Here is a 19,467-nt window from a genome sequence, read left to right on the forward strand (position 1 = left end):
GTACATACACTAGCTAATACTGTGTAAGGGGTTTTACTGTGTAAATACAAATTTCATCATTAAAGATGACTTGATTCTTACCACTGGATCAGTTTCCCAGCATCTTCTCATGAGACCTGCAAAACTGGCTGGGCAGCTGCTGGGAATAGTTAACCTCTGCAACACACACACACACACACACACACACACACACACAGTCTTGCTCAGACGACACACAAACTATTGCAGGAAAAGGAAAAAATAAACTTATCTTTCAATGTGAAAAGCTTTGGACCATTTCTATTAGTTCATGCCTTCTTAATTTTGAATGGAAGTCAATGTATTTCCTTTTAAGAGCATTTATATTTGTCCATTCATCATGAAATTTTTGATACAATATAAAGAACAACTGCCAGATTCAAATAATGTCAAAAAGCCAAAAATGGATAAATGCAGATATGTGTGATGGCAGAGATGTATATACACATCATTTCCTAGGTCTTGTTTCATCAGATGTGAATAATAAACTATGCCAACTCTACCATTTCAAATCAGGCAGAATAAAAGAAAACAAGCAGAAAAGGAATTAGGAAGGAGCCATTCGATGCAACCACAGATGCATACCAGGTTAAACACACAAATCTAACCAGTTTAACAAGAAGACTCAAGTTTGGACTAGAGTTTAATGTGGACATCGAACATTTGCTGTGGTGTTGGTTGTGATAGCAAACAAAACCAGAACCTACAGAGTAATACATAAATAAATAAATAAACAGCAAAAATGGAGCCATTTATATCTGCATTTGTGTCTGTTTACAATATATTCTCTCTTCATTCAGAACAGTGAATAATGTTACCTCATTCTTCTCCACCACCAGCCAAGCAACCTGCAGCCCCTCCAGTCCTTTGAATGGAATCTCACGAGTCAGCATCTCCCACAAAACCTAAGCCACACACACACACACACACACACACACACACACACACACACACACACACACACACACACACACCCCATAACCATATGAAAAGTCATATACTGTTTTCATATTCACTGATATTTTACTGTAAAATTCCAATGCTCTAAATACTACTGTATTTATGCATGTTGTTGTTGTATGCATGTATAGTTAGTGCAAGTGTTTGTGCAAGCATGAATTTTTGTGGCATCAGCTTGCAATACTGGTTCATGTTCCTACCCATCTCTATCCTTGTTTAGCCTTTAACCTTGATTACTCAAGTTAACAAATGACATATTTTTGCATCCCGCCTGCCTGCATCTGTCTTTACACTTTCAATTAAGGACTTTGGGATTACTAACATCAGTTCAAGTACCATGTCTTTTCTGTAACTACTGTGCTAAAAGTACATACACATATAGGGACTCACCACACCATAGGAGTATGTATCACAGGTTTCAGACACAGGCAGGCTCTGAATGACCTCTGGGGCCATCCAGGGGAACGTTCCCACCAGAGACATGTGTGTGGTATGAGAGTGGAACTTGGACGCCCCAAAATCACAGATCTAAAAATCACACAAAAGAAATAGAGAGAGGTCTACAACACTACACAAAATGTCACAGAAACAGAATAATTACAATTATTACTTCACTATTCACAATTATTACTATTGCTTATAATTATTAACATGTTATTATAATAATTAAATTATAATAATTAAATGTATTACATTAATTATCCCACTAATCTTAATAAACATATAAAAATATAAACAATGCAATTGTAAATACATGATTCCAGTCCATGTTTAAAAAATAAAGATGCCAAACGTGTTATTTGTAGAAGGAGACTGCAAAAGACTTAATGTTCTCTAAACATATTCCGGTAGGTCTCAACAACGCAATAAAAGAAGTTGTTAAAAGAGACTTCCCCCATTGGCGTCTATTATACATGTGTTTCAGGTCAATGGGCTTTCTCTTCTTTTCCAAAGTACAGGGCAAAGTGTATACATTATTATATGTGGCATCAACTGAAAAGATTTGGGGTACTGCTTTAAGGAACAGCCTGTTTAACAATTGGCACCCTTATTTTATAGAGATTAACATTACTAAGAAAAACAACTTTTTCAGGGAAGATATACCTTGAGTACTCTGTCCGCTGTCATGACCACTGAAAAGAAAGTAGTGGAGTACAGGTCAGTGAGTCAGTGGAGACATTCTTCCTGTTCTAGCTAGGCTTCTATTGTTGCTGCCACAGGCCCTTAAACACAAATAAACATCTTGCAAAGACCCTTTCTTCTACATACACACACGCTGATTGTTTTCAAAAATACCATTTCTGGACTTGAGATCCCTGTGGATAACTTTCACTGGAGCCTCTGCGTGTAAGTAGTGCATTCCTGCAGAAAGCACAGAGAAATGTGACTCAGAAACCTCGAAAACTCGAAAATGTGAGAGTGCGATGCAATGCTTGAATGCAACAAATACAATGCAGATTTCTCACTTTACATGAAATACTTTGATTCATGTAATTTTTTAATGAACTCAAAATAAACAGCAGAATAACAGAATATGCAGCCTGCTACAACTTTTCTATTGGTTACTGGATGTATGTGTGTGTGTGTGTGTTTTAGCTTTATCTCCATTCAGGATTATGTACCTTTAGCCATCTCTGTTGCCCAGGTCATGATCTGTTTCATGCTAATTTCTTCACTTGCATCACTTGATAGATACTCATACAGCGATCCCCCACTGGCATACTCTGAAAAACACACATACAAGGTTAACTATTGTGTTTTATCAACCTCTTATTACTCAGATAATAACAGATAAGCTTATTACTATGTAATTACTAAGTTATCAAGTACTGTGAAACTAACACGTTATGTAGTGTAGTAAGCTACTGAGTTTCAGGATTTCCAGGCACAAGGCCCTTTTGTTTACATTGTTTAATGTGCTTTAAAAGTTAAATTTTACTGTAAGCATTACTGCTTACAAAATAGCAAATATGAATAAATGGCTTAGAACCAACTTAGAAATGGTTTCTTATCCCTGTTCTAACACACTGGACTCAATTCCACAGTTAATAACCAGGTTCAGTTGGTGTTTCTGGGCAGTGAAAGCATTCCTTTTGACTACTGTAGTCCAGGACAAGAACTGATTAGCTCTGCTGTGTACCATAACTTTATGGCATTGACCAATGTTTTAGTTCCATCTTAATAACACAATCAACACACACCCTTTACTATAATTCCTCTAAAATACTGTTCAAAGGGCATCAATGTGAAAAAAGTGTTCTTCTAAGCCACTTTGGAGCATTTACATTGGTCCATTCATTATGCAATTCAGATACAATGTGCAGCCAGATTCAAATTGTGTTAATACATCAAAAATGGTAAAAAAATAAATAAATAAATAAGTAGACAGAAGGTTTTGTGTAACTGTGATGAAATGCTTATGATGCTCTGTATCAGGATATTCTTCAAGAAAATCTCTGGCACATATAAGGCACAGTTGGGTCATGCAACAAGACAATGATCCAAAGTGCACAAGCAAATCTACCACAGAACATCTCAAAATTTAACTGGAATGGCCTAGTGTTGTGGCAGGACCTAAAAAAAAAGCCTAAAAAATGTCATAGCTGAAGCAGCTGTACAAGGTGGAGTGGGCTAAAATTCTTTGTTGTGTTGTTGTGTTGTGCGACACAAATGACCAACCACAGAAAGTGTTTTGTTGCAGTTATATTACTGCTAAGAAGGGGGTTACCAACTATTGAAAGGGGCCAATATTGTTTTTTCACATAATGGATTGAGTGTTAAATAGCTTTTCTTAATAAATACATAAAAATAAACACATGTTCTTCTGTATGTGAAATCAGGAATTCAGGCAGGGGCAAACACTTTTTCACAGCACAGTATCTGCATTTTTTTCTCCCGTAACAAACTGCAACCAGTCCGGTGGTGGTGCCACTCTGTATCTTTTAAAATGTCTGATCTTGTAGCTCTGCTAAATGCCTCAATGTCTGTGAAAGAGAACGCTAATCAATGGCTCAACTTCAATGTGATACTGAATGGCAGATGAGCGGAGTCAATACATCCCTCTGTGAAGGAGACAGAGTGACCCCTACTGTCTAATCCTTTTCCATGGAAACATGCAAATAAGCATCACATATAATATAATGACAGTTTAAATATGACATCCAGCAGTGGAGTTCCCGTCCCCTGTGAGGGGAAAACCTCTCTGCATCTCTTCTCTGCTTTACCGAGGAGGCAGACCACAGTGTGTTTACACACTGCCCTGTCAAGGACCTATTATACTCAGAGATCATTTATCATGATAGCCAATAGCTAAGAGCAAATCCCAAACACAGCTTAATGCTCTCACTCAGCTCCCCACACATAAACACACTCATGCCAACACACAAGGACACAGACAAGGACACAGAAACGCAACATCATGCATATCTCTACAGACACAGTAGTGCTTATATGCAATGCACCATCTGACTGCTTATACGTGAGCAGCACCTAAGCCTCCCAGAGGAACGAGAGGTCCAACACCGATTAAATATTGAATACATTTTTTGGAATGAATTCTCCATTTTTACATAATGCAAATTTGGTAGTTGATCTTTACCTTGTGTCAAAGTTTCATGATAAACAGACCAATGGAAATGTTTACATTAACGTTCACTGAAAGCCAAGGAGGCTTCTTCCTTCTGTGAAATTTCGATATGCAATTCATGTGTGTTTCATGTGACCAGGTATCACTACAAAAAAGACTCACACACAAGACAATACTAAGTAATCTTAAAGCTTACAGCAGAGCATTAACTGTAAAATAAACATTCCAGTCCACTCTCCAGTGCTCTGGACTTTGTATTTACTCGCATGACACACCCAACATTATGCAACAGCATTCATCAAACCTCCTAAAAGAACTTCCCTTCATTTTTCCCGGAATTCCTCTAGGTGTGTTTGGACCTATTAATGAGAACAGCACTGGACTGCTTTTATGGTACAGTCAATAAACAAATACCACATCATATTTTTAAGCAAATGCAGAAGTAGCTGACAGCCTGCCTCCATAAATATGCAAGAGCAGTTTAAGGTTTCCGACCGCACTAAAATTTCTCATTTCGGCACGGTCGGTGATTGAAATTTCCAAAGTCACTGACAGTCATATCGCATAGAGGTCACAGGTCATATATATAATAGACAGAAGAAGATATATTGTCTATTAAACGCGGGCGCTCCGCTCGCTCAGTACTGAAATATGATGGGACGTGGGGAGATTTATAGCCCTGCTGATGAAAGTGGAAATACGGGAGCCGAGTTGGCTGTAAACGTCTCTCCTTTACCTGGTGCTAATTAGATCTGTCTTTGATAAATAGAGACGACAGCTCCCTGACAACCCACAGTTCATCTCACCAAGTTTTCCTACTGCAGTGCTGACCACATGCCAAACCTGGCCTGTGTGTCTTCTAAATAACAAAACACCAATCGGGTGTAATTCTATTATTCACTTATATAGAGCTCCCTGCACTGTACAAATGTCCAGTCAGGCTGACTTAACATGATAAAGCAACTGATTACAGAGCGTTTTTTGAGTTTAGTCAAAAGTCTCAAAGTTTTGGCTCTGTATCTAAATTTAAAGTTAAGCTAATTAAAAAAAAAAAGTAAATGAGCTTCAGCTGAACTTGGATAAAGAGATTTTAAAGAGGTCTGGGTCCCTCCACCTCAATTTGGTTACTTTTAATTCCCTTCTGTAGGGTCTGTAGGAACTTCTCATACTTCCCCTTCGAACTTATGATCTCCTCATACTTAATAAGGAGACAGTTAGATTGTTGTGCCACCTAGAGCTGTGGAACTACACTACAAATAACATTTCTGAGTAAATTTATCTTTTCATTTTGTTCCTGGGCACATATTTGTACATGGTTTCACAGCTCTACCACAAAACAACATGAGTTAACAAGAAAAAAAGTGTTCTGAGATTACTTTTTAAGTTGGCTTGCTTTTAAATGCTTTACAGTGCCCGGTTTACATAGCTGTGCAAGGCAGTGCTGATGCTTTACTGCAAAGGTGAGTAGAGTAAATCCCCTCCCTGAAAAATTCCAAAAATTGTGGTAATCTGTTTTGCCTGCTTTACTAATTTGAGCTTGATAACTCTATACGCTGTTCTTCAACTTAAACGCAGTGATTTAGGCAACCCTAATCTGTTCAATGACCCCTACATCAGAGGACGGTTACACTTGTGTATTGAATGTGCTGTGTTCCGATACCAAATGCCAAGTCGCTTGTTAACCGTGACTCATCATAAAATCTAATAAAGGTTACATGGCCAAAAAACAGCCAGACCGGATGACCACCCTGGTGCCATGATAATGCTGTACATACGCAACAACGGCGGCTTAACCCAGTGATGGATGTGATAAAACATGCTTTCATTAACAGTTGTTGACTTAGTGTGACCATTACTTGAATGACCAGCAAACACAGATATTCATATACTCTCACTGGTTTGTTATTAACCTGAGGCAAATAAAGCATCAGCAAAGAAACAATGATAGTGAGAGTAAAGCAGTCATTCAAGGGGTGATAAAATGAGCAGAAGGTGGAGGGGTGTTCTCAAACAAACCTGTGACAATTCCATAGTTTGGTGCCTCGAGAATGGCGCCGTAAAACTGGATGATATTTCGATGACTGAGGACACTCAAGATCTCGGCCTGTGGAACAAAATCAGCAGATTATGGTAGAAAATTCTACATATTATGGAAAACTTGGTTAATCAAAGCATATAATATGCAAAAAAAAGATGCTGTATTGAATATCAAAATTTTCTTTTTTCTAATTTTGCTTGGAAGGCCACTTACACAATCTCTGTTCATGTCAACTACATTATCACTAGCAATGCCCCAACCCTAAAAGGGTGATGACTAGCACATGTTTCCTCTGACACATGTGAAACCAGCCACACCCTCTTTTTTCAAACTGCTGCTGATGCAACATCAGTAGGGATTTGAACCAGCGACCCTCAGATCATAGTGACAGTGCCTTAAAAATCTACCCTTAAAGTATTTAATTTCATAAAAATTAAAAAAGAAATTAATAAATATTATGAAACATTCTCTCATGTGGATTAGTTTGGTAAATAGACATTTTGACCTGCTTGTTTTAAACTGGACAATGCAAGAGGCAAGATGCTTCATCAGAATTTTGCCATTTATAGCAAAATGCTAGTCTGAAAATGTTAACTTTGTTAATGTTTTGCTGGATGCTTTTAAATGTTTGGTAACTAAAAACAAAAACGAAGTTTATTTCCATGCAATCTCTATGATCCATACTTAAATTCATACTTTCTAGACTTTGAAATGCACAAACTGGAGCACAATGATAAAAAAACCAAAACAATGCATGGCCTAACTTCAGAAATTACAACCTAGAAAAACTAATTTGCAAAATGACAAATCCATCACTTCAGAGTAATTTAGAGCCAAACATAGTGCTCACCTGAGACTAATATGATTTAATTATGTGATAATTTTCTCTTAAAGACACAGTGCACAAATTTCTATGGTCGCAAATGAAACACTCAGCGCCACACACACCCTCTTCAGAGCAGGGGGGAAGCATAATCGAGACTGGTGGGTACAAAAGTCAGCACCAGGCGCTACATGCGGAGAGGCAATTAAAATGATTATCACACTGACAATTAAAACGCGTGTATGAAAAGCTCAGGCAATTATGTCTCCCACCTCTTTCTCAATCTTCAGCAGCTTTTTCACCGCCACCTCTTTGTCCTGCGAGATCCAGCGGGCGCGGTACACACTGCCGAAGCTGCCGCCGCCGCAGTTCTCGTAGAAGTGGATGTCATCGAATTTGATTTGAACGAAGGAGGCGCCCAGAGACGCCATGGCATAATGGCACTTTTGAAACCCTCGGCTCTGCTGTACAGCCGGAGGAAGACGAGGGGAGAGGAGAAAGAGGGAATCAGAGATGAAGTTAGAGGTAGAGTTCCTGTGCTGAATGTCGTCCAGATATGAGCTCAACTCAACTTTGACTGGTACTATTTAAGTCTCACAGCATGGACACACTCGTAGAATGACAGTGATAGGGCTGTGTACTCTTTCGACCTCTCTCTCTCTCTCTCTCCCCCTCTCTCTCTCACACACACATCCACAGCTAGGGTTACAGGCAGTTCTGAGCTCAGTGTGCACTCAGGGTAACAGCTTTGTCTCTGGTGTCATTGGCTGTCTCTTCAGTGAGGGGATGTGTGTGCCAGGGGGAGGGGTGTGTTTGCATGCCTAAGTGTGTGCAAGGCTATGTCACTGTCTATATATACCATGTGTAGGTGAGCGTGTGTGACTGCAAATGTGGACAGCGTATGCGTATAAACTTCACAGCGGCTTGCACGAGCATATGTTCGTGTGGATGGTGTGTGTGTAAGTGTGTATACATGCATACATATTCCTCATCTATGCCAGCATGTTTGAATGCAGCGCATTCCTCATACCTCCCGCTAACCTCAATGCATGAATCAGCAGGCAGGCCCTGCTTAAGGCCCAAGGCATCTCCGGCATTCAGTCCCCTCTTACACACTCACCTCTTACAGCACAGACCACCGGTGACCACTGTGACCAGCACAGACTGTTCTAGAACATTTCCAGCTTTCCCAGATCAGTTTTAAGTGCAAAACAATATCTACCACCAGTCCAATCTTCAGGATTGGTCTACCTCATGGCTTTGAATAAAGTCAGCTCTGCATGTAATAACATCTACACATTAACCCAGAGCTAGAACCAATCCAAGTCTCTGAAGCTCCCTACAACTCGCAAGCATTAAGCTGGGACAGTAAGTAAAACAACAGGTATGAAGCCTTTCGAGTGGCCCAAGTCCACACAAGTGTGATTCCTGGGAAAACCTACTTGAGATCTAATCTTATTTAATGATAACATACAGCATTCCTCTCACTGGGCCAGATTAGCCACCTCAGTGTGATAATGATACATCACAATATAGCATATAATGGGGACAGTGCTGGATGTGGAAATCTCCAGCAAATTATGGAGCATACAATAAAACCCCCACACCCCTTTGTTTGTGTGGCTTACAACAGCTAAATGCATCTTGTTAAAAGATGCAGAGATGGAGGGGAAAGGGGCGAGAGAGTGGGAGAGAGAGAGGACAGAGGGAGACACCGAAAGAGACATAGATAGAGAGAAAGAGCGCTAATCCGTGCATTACAGTAAATGCTTGTTCTCGGTGTGTTCATGACTTTCCCCGTGTGCTGCAGTGTAATTAAGGCTTTTAGAGGCGCTACCTGCGCTCCACTCCATTCTTGCTCAGAGGGGCGCCGATGGCTCGCGCCGCTGCGCGCTCTCAGCGCTATATTTAGAGCGCGCCGCAGCCACTACACAGACCGAGGGGGAGAGCGAGCGCAGGCCTTCTGCTGCTGCTGCTGCTGCTAACCAACATCACCATCAACACACACCATCACCACTGATAACAAGGCCTGGAATTCCGGATCAAAGATCGACCTTCCTACATTCATAAAGACTACTTATGAAAATATATATATATATATAATTTTTATAATATATATAGGGGGTGTTTAGCTATGTGATCTGGTGTTTTTTTAGACTCTATATGAGTATATCTATAAACAGTACTATGCAGAGGTTTTAGGGGCACATAAAAGTGTTTTTACTTTTTTTTTTACGTTTTACTACTACAAAAGAAATAAACTTAAATCAATTAAATTGAATGTTAATTATAAATAATCCTAAACTCCCAAGAGAAGAGCTTGGTTTAGCGGTTTAATGAACACTGTGATGTGAAACCACTATTTTCTGTATTAAAGTTATTTGTGTTTATTCTAATATCAGTGTTTTACTGAGTTAACACTTAACACTTATTGCCCAGATAATGACCTTTCTTATTTTTAGTCACAGTCTTCCAATTTGCAAAAAAATATTCCAAATTTGAATGGAAGTCAATGCTAAAAGCAATGCTCATTTTGCAGTGTTTCTATTGGTCCAATCGCCATGAGATTTTGACACAATATGAAGAAAAACTGGCAGATGCAAATTATGCAGAAAACGAAATGGAATGAGGATGGAGATGTATATATAGACAATGTATGATCTTACTAACTTTACTTTATTACTTTATTAACAGTGACACGTTTCCAGAACTGGTCACATGACTGTGAAAGGAAAGGAAAGTAAAAGCTCCGGAACCGGTTAGACAGTTCCTATTCTCCTGCTCCCACACTGCGCATCCAGCCCGCACAACAGACACACTGTACATTAGCCTAGGCAGCAACAGGCTGGCCTAACTGATCAGCAAATAACAAGATCGATACTCACACAGTTCCCAGACACATGACACACACACACACACCTCATCAACACAACCCCTAGAGTCCCTACCCGTGGCTGACAGGTGTAATTCAGACATGACAGGGGCAACAGGCATCCCTCTACCCCTCGGTCCCCCTCCAGCCTTTTGGATCCGGCAAGCTGAGCAAACACTGCTGATCCAAATAAGGAGAGCTTGTGAAGGCCTACTGATCAAGAAAGTTATGTGTCGGGGTGGAAGTGTGTGTGTGTGTGTGTAGTGGGGGGGGGTCCTCTATAATAAGCCCAGTTTAAAAGTATAGTGGAGCAGTTACAGCCTTTCCTAAGTCAGGCTTAGCTCACAACAAACCCACAAGCTGGATACCGGCTCCCGGCTCCCGACTCTTAGGCCTATCGCATACATGTGCTCGTAATGTGAGCCAGCTAGTCATGCAGATCCCTGACCCCAGCCTATATCCCACACACAGGGCTGCTGAGTCACCGCTGACTCCACGCTGTTCCCACTTCACTACACTCTACTGACAAGTCCGGACATCTCACCGAGACAGGCTAACCGAGGGGCAGAATAAAGACCACCGTCCACCGTCGCATCCTGAACAGTTTATAGCGCGTCTGTAAGAAACATACCCTCGTGTTGAACTGGAATAGGGCTCCTAAATCGCTACGTACCAGCTGTTCTTCTCTACGCGCTTCTTCTTCCGGCGCTGCCGAGGATGAAGCTGCTCTCACTGCTGAAGTCTCAGAGGACCCTACTACTCTCCAAGCTCGCCCTTCCGCCGAGATTCACGTGTTGCAGAGTAACTTCTCCCATGCCTCCACCGCCAAACAACTGGGAACAGCACAGAGTCCTCCCACACAGCCCGCCATGTGTGTGACAGCAGCGCCACCCCGCGGACACGAGCGTTCTGTTCGGGACACCAGAGGCCTCGAACAAACAACCCCGGGTTTTTCCGAGGGGGCGGGGGGCAGCTGAGCAACTGGCTGCCAATGGCAAGCTAGCATATGTGCATATTATTCTAATTCACAAGTTGGAAAAAATCTTTTCCTGCAATTGCAAAAAAATCTTAGCTTCAGCATAGTAACACTACAGAAGAAAAATAACTTCTTAATTTCAATGGAAGTCAGTGTTAAAAGATCTGGATGACTCCAAGTCATTTTGCAGTGTTTCTATTGGTCCAATCGTCATGAGATTTTGACACAATATGAATATGAAAATTGCCAGATGCAAATCATGTGAAAACGTGAAAAATGACAAAATGGAGATGTATATATAAGCATTATATAGGCAATACATAGGCAATCACAGGCTTATTAATTTGATCATCTTACTAACTTACTAACATTTCCAGATTCCAGTCCAACCAGCCCATAGTTACTCAAGTAAAGCCTAAAACGTAACACTTAACACTTGACTGACCGGAGAACGGCGGACCAGTGTGCTGCCTTGTCAAAGCGTGTGTTTTCAGAATAAAAGTGGCAGAGACAAATACATATCATCAAATAGGGTTTCTTTTAATCATGTCCAACTATTTACACAACACGCATTTAGTCCAGCAGTAACTGAACTGTGTCATGATTTTGTTGTTTTGACTCTGTGCTCCAGCAGATCAAAAATGAATCACTGAATGAGGTTAAAGCAAAGAATATCAGCTTTAACGTGAAAGTGTTTCAGGTATGTTTATAAATAATCATATAGAAAACAGCGTTTCAGGGGACCATAAGTACTGTAATTGGGCAAATGAAAAATTATAATTAGCATGTTTGATGGTGCTTGGTTGCACATCCTCTGCAGTAAATGACTACCCAAAGTCGGTGACTCAGACATCAGCAGACGTCTGGTATCTTCCCTGGCGATGCTGCAAGGTCTGTAATACTGCCGTTCTAGGTTCTTGCTCATTGCCCTGCAGTCTTCCCTACAGTAAGCCAGTTGCCTGCTGAAAAGTTTCCAGGTCTCATGGTTCACTTGGCCAGTCAAGTATATTCCAATTTCTGTTGGCCTTCTTGTGCATGACCTGATGATTCAATGGCACATGGCTGGCCAAGAAACAGAACAGCCCATTTCCTCTGGTCCTCTAAAATGAAGAAACAGGGTCTAAAAAGTGATGTCATTCCTTCACCCGATAGGCTCATACATTCCCTCGAATTAAAGCGGACAGTCTATGTATGACTGACATCATGGGCACTGTGTGCTGGAGAAGAGACTCAAAACAAAACCAAAGACATGTCACTGTGCTGTTATGTACAGGCTGTACTATAAATACCTCAATCAGCCATAACATTAAAACCACTGAGAGCTGAAGCAACTAACAATGATTATCACGTTTCAATGGCATCTGTCAAGGGGTAGGATATTTGGCAGCCAGTATCAGTTACTGAACAAGGCTCATTGATGTGTGTGGGGAGTGAAGGCTAGCCCATCTGGTGATGCGTGATGCTACAGAAGAGCTACCATAGCTGAAATGCTGAGAAAGTTCATTCTGGCTATGATGAAAAGGTGTCAGAACACAGTGCATCACATCTTGCTGCATATGGGCCTGTGTAGCCACAGACCTGCAGAGTGCCCATGCTGATCCCTGTCATCCGCCCAAAGTGTCTACAATGGGCATGTGAGCATCAAAACTGAGCAATGAAAGAAGGCCTAATCAGTTTTACATCATGTTGAGGGCCGGCTGCATGTGCATCGCTTACCTGGGCAAGAGATAGTGACAAGGTGCATTATTGGAAGAAGACAAGCTGGTGGGGCAGTGTGCTGCTGTGGGAAGTGCTGGTTAAATAAGTCCTATCCATGGATCTGCTGCTAACGCCTTGATGGCAGATACCACAGGATGCCTTCAGAGGTCTAATAAAGTCCATGCTTCAGGTCAGAGCTACAAGGGGATCTACACAATATTAGGCAGGTGGTTTTAATGTTATAACTGGACAGTGTATACAGTCTATCAGTAGAGCATTGCACACAGATCACTCATGGGTTTCTAAAATGTGCTTACGGTTCCTCAATGGAGTGTTTAAAGTCATTTCATGCTGAGGTGTGAATAAATTAACACTTTTACAAACACATCAGATGCAAAACACCCACGAAACCCAATTATTCCAAAACAAAAAGTCATGTACAAAAATCTTAAGCCTTGTACAATGTTCTTGACAAATGAAGAACATCTGAAGCAGTCTGAAGATCTTTCACAATCTTTCAAACAGAAGAGTACAATTTGTGAGCAGTGATTCCTTCTTAAAACCTCAAAATGTTAAAAATTTCTCAGAAGACATCCCAACAAATCCTAACAGAAGTTTTCTTCACCAGATTTCCATTCATTTGGGTGGATCCAAAATCAAAATCTGGAATTATGGGGACACATCTCAGCATGTCAGGGGAAAATAGACCAAGTGCAGCACACAGAGGTACAAAAAACCTGCAAAAGACCGTATTCTACTGTCAGTCCTTCGATCACCCAAAATACAGTTCAGCTGTATCTTGTCAATGGCATAAACAATTCCAAGGTGGGTATGCCAGGGTCCCAAGTAAAGATGGAAGGAAGAGCACGGTCATCGCTTGTTGGGTTTGCGGCTAGCTTATTCATTGGCAGTACTGAAGCAGCATGGGTATTGTAATTCCGTAGTGGAGCAGACCTCAGGTCCGCCGGGGCTCCAGCTTGTGAGAAAATTGCGACAGGGTACGCTGGTTGTCAATCACACTAATCTGACGAATGTAGCTCCGAACATCCTGGTGGTTCTTTGTGGCCTGAGGAGCTTCATGGTCTTTAAATGAAAGAGAGAGAGAGAGGGAGAGAGAGATGGAATGATGTAAACCATGAAGTCATGATACTGTTTTTTTCAACCACAATATGCACCTATTAACCTACAACCCCGAATTACAAAGAGCACCATGTGTAAGCAGGAAACAGTGGCCACCTAATTCAGTCTGTCATGTAATATATACAGCACACAGAATACAGGAACGAATGCAGTCACATTGGGGACTTACTGAATGGCTGGCTTCTGCAGTATCTCATTATTCTCACTGTGTTGGCAATCATTCGCTGTAAAGCATTATATACATTAATAACTTGTGACAGAGCAATGGAACCATCAAACTGTCAATCTCAAAACAGATGAACTTACCATTTTCTCAAAGTTGACCAAACTGTCAATGAAAGTCTTGTTGCCTTCATGAGTAAAAGTCATATCTGATAAGATGACAAAGGCATCAATCGTTTAATACACATCAATTGAAAAGCTTCTTGTGTAGAGTTTCATTGGTTTTCATCATCCCTATATATGCTTGGTTCTAACCCTAACTACACTCTGTTACAATGCTATCCTATAAACCAGGGGTGTCCAGTCTTCTCTACAAAAGGCTGAGATGGCTCCAGGTCCTTTTTCCATGGAAGCAGGATCAACTCCAACTCCAACAAGTCCAACTGATTATTTCAGTGGAACTGGGTGTGTCGTTTGGAATGAAAACCTGCCGTCAAAACAGGCTTACGCGGACAGGACTGGACATTTCTGTTCTGAATGTCCAATCAATACCATATTTTGTTTTTGTAGGCAGATTGCTAAAAGCTTATTATTGACTTGTTTTATCAGAGTAATGACAAAAGGCAACTGAAACGTGAAGTGTATTCCTACGCAGAACTTATTCAGAAAATATGACACAGATTTAAGATTATTTTAGTTTTGTAAGCACAAGAGGAGATATTTAATAAGAATCTGAAATCTGAAAAGTTACTGTTGTCTGTTACTGTGTTTTAACATTGGTACAGTGTTTTTGTAATTATTTTTTGATGAATCGTATGGAAAAAGTCCATAAATTGAATACAGAATGATACTGTAATTAACTGTGTATAAATAAAGTTTTACATTTCACAAAATTACATTATTATACATCACTTCTAAGAGTACTTCAAAACTATAGCTCCACAACACCCACCTTTCATGAGTAAGGGCATGAAAGGGATGATGGGGGGGTCCAGCTTAGCCACAGTGAGGCGGTATGCTCTGTGGTTTCTAGAAGGGTCCTAGGAGACAAAAGCAGAACAAGAAAGAGAGAATAGTCTATATGCTATATGTATAACCTGTATACAGTATTTACAAGCAGTTTGGTTACTGGTTCACATAAATTATAAAGTGCAATAACACATTTCTATTTCTTTTTAATAGCATCAAAAGGAATCATGACATAGCACAGACATATCTTGTGTGTAAAGTCCACACACAACACTGTATTACATCGCAAGCGGTATCGAAATTGAAATGGCTTTGACTGTGCAACAAACCTCTTCATAAGTGGTTGCTGTAATTGAGAAATAACTACTACTGTTACCATATGTTGACAGGTTTCTTGTTTAAGTTATGCAAGACATTGACTTACCATCAGGTTTTCAAATTCCCCGTAAAACTTCTTGAACTTGCTGGGCAGTTTCTGCAAAAAGCAATGAAATGAATGAAGCTTAGCCATATACTCTGCCATCCACCCAGTATGAATAATTCCTACCAAGGACATGGAAATAATGTTGTTACTCTTTTAACTTATAACTTTAAAATTATAATCTGCCCTCAGAGCAGCTGGGACACGTGATGGATCTTTCTGTGTGTTTGCCTGGTATCTATTACTATATAAAATAAGCACAGTGCAGCCTTTATTGGTGGATAGTTTCAACCATGAGAATGCACACATACACATTCACAGAATGCTTATTTATAACCTATTTTATCAGAGCAATGATATACTGCAACTGAAGTGTGAAGCATATTTCTATGTAGAGGTTTGCTTGCTCATATTTGTGACCCAAATCTAATACAAATATAGAGTTTGTCAGCTTCATGAATCATTTTTGTCCTCAATATTTAAGAGGTCAAAAGGTTAGACCTGACCCTACATGTGTAAAGTGATCTCTCACCTCCCATGTCTGACTCAACCGACTGACAGCTGGATTGCCTAATCCCATAATAATGGCAAAGAATGAGTTCAGATTCCTAAACTCTTTACAACTGAAAGAGAAAAATCACAGATTATTTCACCACATACAGACACATCATTATGCAGCACACACTCTTCCAAACATCTAGTCATTTATCTGAGTCAATTAAAACCAAACTATCATATGCCTCAGTGACTGTTCATTATTAGATAAAGTGAATTCCAGTATCTTTCTGGCTCTTTAGAACGAAGAGCTGATGATAAATAAGAGGATGGACTGTGTCTCACTGTGCAGCGATCTTGATGAATTTCTTCAGCAGTTGGACTCGTTTGCTGAGGGCCGAGCAGAGGCACACCTCTGTCACGACCCACAGCTGGATCTCGTTAAAGCGGCGAAGGAAAAGGTCCAGATTGGCCGTCGTCTTCTTGAAGTGCTGCCGCCCAAACGTATGGTAGATCAGCTCATGCTGAAAAAGTGCACAGGGAGCGTTACTGATGTTCTACGGAAAGACTAATTTACAGATTACAAACGTGGTTATGTGTTTGTGTATGCGTTTGTGTACCTCATGCACACAGTTGAAGAGTTCCCAATCATACAAGGTCAGTTGGTAGGCCAGGTCTTTGGAGCTCATTAACTCAAAGTTGGACATGGATCCAACTGATGGCCCCTCCTGTTCTGGCAGTGGAGTCTACAAACACAATCAATTAGAATTTACAAGCACGCTCAACAACAATCAATTCTTACAGCTATTTGCTCACATATCACTTACAAAATAAGTCCAGGATATAAATACTGTTACATTAACATTAACACACATTTAAGTTTGAAGTTAAATGAAATAACTTTTTTCATTCTTGTATATTCTTCTACTTTGTAGGAACATCTTTTTAGGTTTTGTTATGAAGACAGCAATATGCTGCCACAGTTACTATTATGTTGTACACAGCCATATCAGTGAGTGCATTAACATGCACTAAAAAATCTGTTAATAATTGGCTTTCTGCAGTTCTCTGATTAGTCAAGTGGTCATGTAAACAGCATTCTCAGATTTCTTAGATCAGAGTATGGTCTAAAAATCTGATTAAGAAATCTGATAAAGATTTTAGCTCAGTAATTTCGTATTTCTAAGTGTATGAATACTCTTTAACTGGAGTTTTAAAGAGTCTTACTCTTTAACTCTCAGATTGCTCAGTCTGCACCTGCGTGAAAATAGACAGTGGTACTGGAAAGAAGCAAGCAGCGTTTAACACAGCACTCATGAGACGCAGATAAATAACTTTTCTGAAACCAACAACATGATTCCCAAATTGTAAATACTGTATAATCATATTGTGCTTGATGTGTAAAAAAACTTTTAATTCTGTGAGATTATTGGCTGGTTGCAAAGCAGAACCTCCAAATACTGCCTAACTCAGGTAGACCCAGATCTTACCATCATCTGATTACCCAAGTTTATGTAAACGAGCAAACACACTCAGTGAGAGTAAGGTCAGGAGTGTTTCCTGAGTTAACTGACTTAGTAAAAAAAGATTTTTCTCCCTTGCTGGGATTTAAACTTATTTTTCTCCTTACACTTCCTAAACAGGCAGTTAGACTGAAGTGCCACTCTAGAGCTGTGAAACTACAGTACATAAAAGCACAATTCTGAGTAAATCTATGTTTCCACTTTTACTTGGACACAAGATATATATGAGGCTTCACAGCTCTAGAGTGCTACCATTTGACTGGCTGCTTGTCCAGAGGCTGAAGATCATAAGTTCAAATCCCATTAACAACACAGGCCTCCATAGTAAGGAGCCAGAGAATTTGTAAGAAGTAAGGAGCCCTATGTGACAGAGAATCCTAACCTGCAGATGGAAATAGTAAACAAATCGGAGGAAGGCAGCATAAACGAAAAATCGTACAAAATATTTAAGCAATTTTAGCAGAAGCTGAAACATTTCTTAACATTTTTGTGGATCAACTCAATATGTGTTGTTGACCAAAATGAGATGCAGAACCAAAAATGTGAGTTAGGAGAATTTTGACGGCTCTGTAATCGGTTACTTTATCATTTTACGTTGACCTGCCTTTAAATTTTTTTTACATTGTATTGCTTTGACAAAGGCTTTATAAGGCATGTGCTATTCAATAATATATATAATATATATTATTCAAATTTATGTACACAAGAGGTAATCAATTTCAGTCCGTTAGGGCTAATGTCCCTCCCAGCCCATCACCACACTCAATAAATTTTTTTTCCAGATTTAGCTGCTGTGTTTGAGTAGGAAAAGCACCAAACTGTGCTGAACTCCAGCCCTTCAGGACTGGACTTGATGGCCCCTTATCTACACAAACTGCCCAATTGGTTGTGTTGGTGTGGTTATGTGTTTCTGGTCATCCTGTACCAAAGAGTCAAGCTGTTCCCTTGAGCAGGCAAAGAGACGGCCATTAATACTGAGAGAGGAGAAGATGGACACTTCACTGGTCTTCAGCACCACTTTATCTGAAAAAGAACACAGGCGTCATTCTGTGTGGTGTAAAAAACTGTGTGATTGCAACAGGTGACAAATATTTATTCTCCCGGTAAGGGCAGGATTTATAAATGATGGCGTAAGTCTGGTATTTCCAGCCCAATGCAACTTCACTCCATAACAATTTAGCACTTGAAACATGCCAACTCAAGCGTAGAGCCATCACTTAAAAAAGAGAGTCAGATATAAAAACAATATTCATCATATTTGACACATTACCTCTAAATGCAGTCTGTGACTTGCTACATTAGTTGCCAAAATCCCCTGGTACTGTTTTGACTCTATATATAGTGCATTATTATTATTGTTACTATATACAGACACAAATTCTGCCCCCAACTTTACCCTGACGCTGAGGTCGGGGAGTGTGTGTTACCCCGTCTGGTTGTCATAACAGTGTGCGTGCTTGTTCTGTAATAACCCCAAGCCTTCACTCTCCTCTGCATCATCACAAGCTTGCAAATGTGACAGATATACAGCAATGCATCTGCATGGGAACCAAGTGCTGACACCACACAGGGGCCGCATACTGCTGTCCGAGTCTGGACACTATGTGGGACTTTATCATCAGAAACTCAATGGCAAAAAATAGCCATTGTCACATCATATCCAAACACAGAGTGGTGTTTGTGATCATGCCACCGCGTTTCTGTATATGTGGTGTGGTTATAAGGGTCAGCATCAAGCCATGGTGAGGTAGACTGATGCACTGCCAGAGGGAATGGAGCACCAGCA

At 40.3% G+C, this 19,467-nt stretch overlaps 2 protein-coding genes across 5 annotated transcripts in view; both read right to left on the reverse strand.

The window, feature by feature from the left end:
• Positions 1-11,103, reverse strand: part of map3k20a (mitogen-activated protein kinase kinase kinase 20a) — a 30,398-nt gene extending 19,295 nt beyond the window's left edge. For both annotated transcript variants that reach the window (XM_072685834.1, XM_072685835.1), the window contains exons 1-9: positions 10,971-11,103; positions 7,698-7,889; positions 6,581-6,668; positions 2,601-2,702; positions 2,275-2,340; positions 2,083-2,111; positions 1,369-1,506; positions 837-923; positions 82-156 (exon numbers count right to left, since the gene is read on the reverse strand). In XM_072685834.1, coding sequence (XP_072541935.1) covers positions 82-156; positions 837-923; positions 1,369-1,506; positions 2,083-2,111; positions 2,275-2,340; positions 2,601-2,702; positions 6,581-6,668; positions 7,698-7,856 — 744 coding nt within the window. In that variant the 5' untranslated portion in view covers positions 7,857-7,889; positions 10,971-11,103. The remainder of the gene's footprint in view (positions 1-81; positions 157-836; positions 924-1,368; positions 1,507-2,082; positions 2,112-2,274; positions 2,341-2,600; positions 2,703-6,580; positions 6,669-7,697; positions 7,890-10,970) is intronic.
• Positions 11,104-11,811: 708 nt separating this feature from the next.
• rapgef4a (Rap guanine nucleotide exchange factor 4a) overlaps positions 11,812-19,467 on the reverse strand; it is a 56,546-nt gene continuing 48,890 nt past the window's right edge. For all 3 annotated transcript variants that reach the window (XM_072685840.1, XM_072685838.1, XM_072685841.1), the window contains 9 exons: positions 18,607-18,704; positions 16,779-16,904; positions 16,504-16,682; positions 16,196-16,286; positions 15,667-15,717; positions 15,226-15,313; positions 14,418-14,482; positions 14,281-14,335; positions 11,812-14,054 (listed from right to left, as the gene is read on the reverse strand). In XM_072685840.1, coding sequence (XP_072541941.1) covers positions 13,927-14,054; positions 14,281-14,335; positions 14,418-14,482; positions 15,226-15,313; positions 15,667-15,717; positions 16,196-16,286; positions 16,504-16,682; positions 16,779-16,904; positions 18,607-18,704 — 881 coding nt within the window. In that variant the 3' untranslated portion in view covers positions 11,812-13,926. The remainder of the gene's footprint in view (positions 14,055-14,280; positions 14,336-14,417; positions 14,483-15,225; positions 15,314-15,666; positions 15,718-16,195; positions 16,287-16,503; positions 16,683-16,778; positions 16,905-18,606; positions 18,705-19,467) is intronic.

Source organism: Salminus brasiliensis, chromosome 8 (genome assembly GCF_030463535.1).
Source record: "Salminus brasiliensis chromosome 8, fSalBra1.hap2, whole genome shotgun sequence".
Classification (NCBI taxonomy): Eukaryota; Metazoa; Chordata; class Actinopteri; order Characiformes; family Bryconidae; genus Salminus; species Salminus brasiliensis.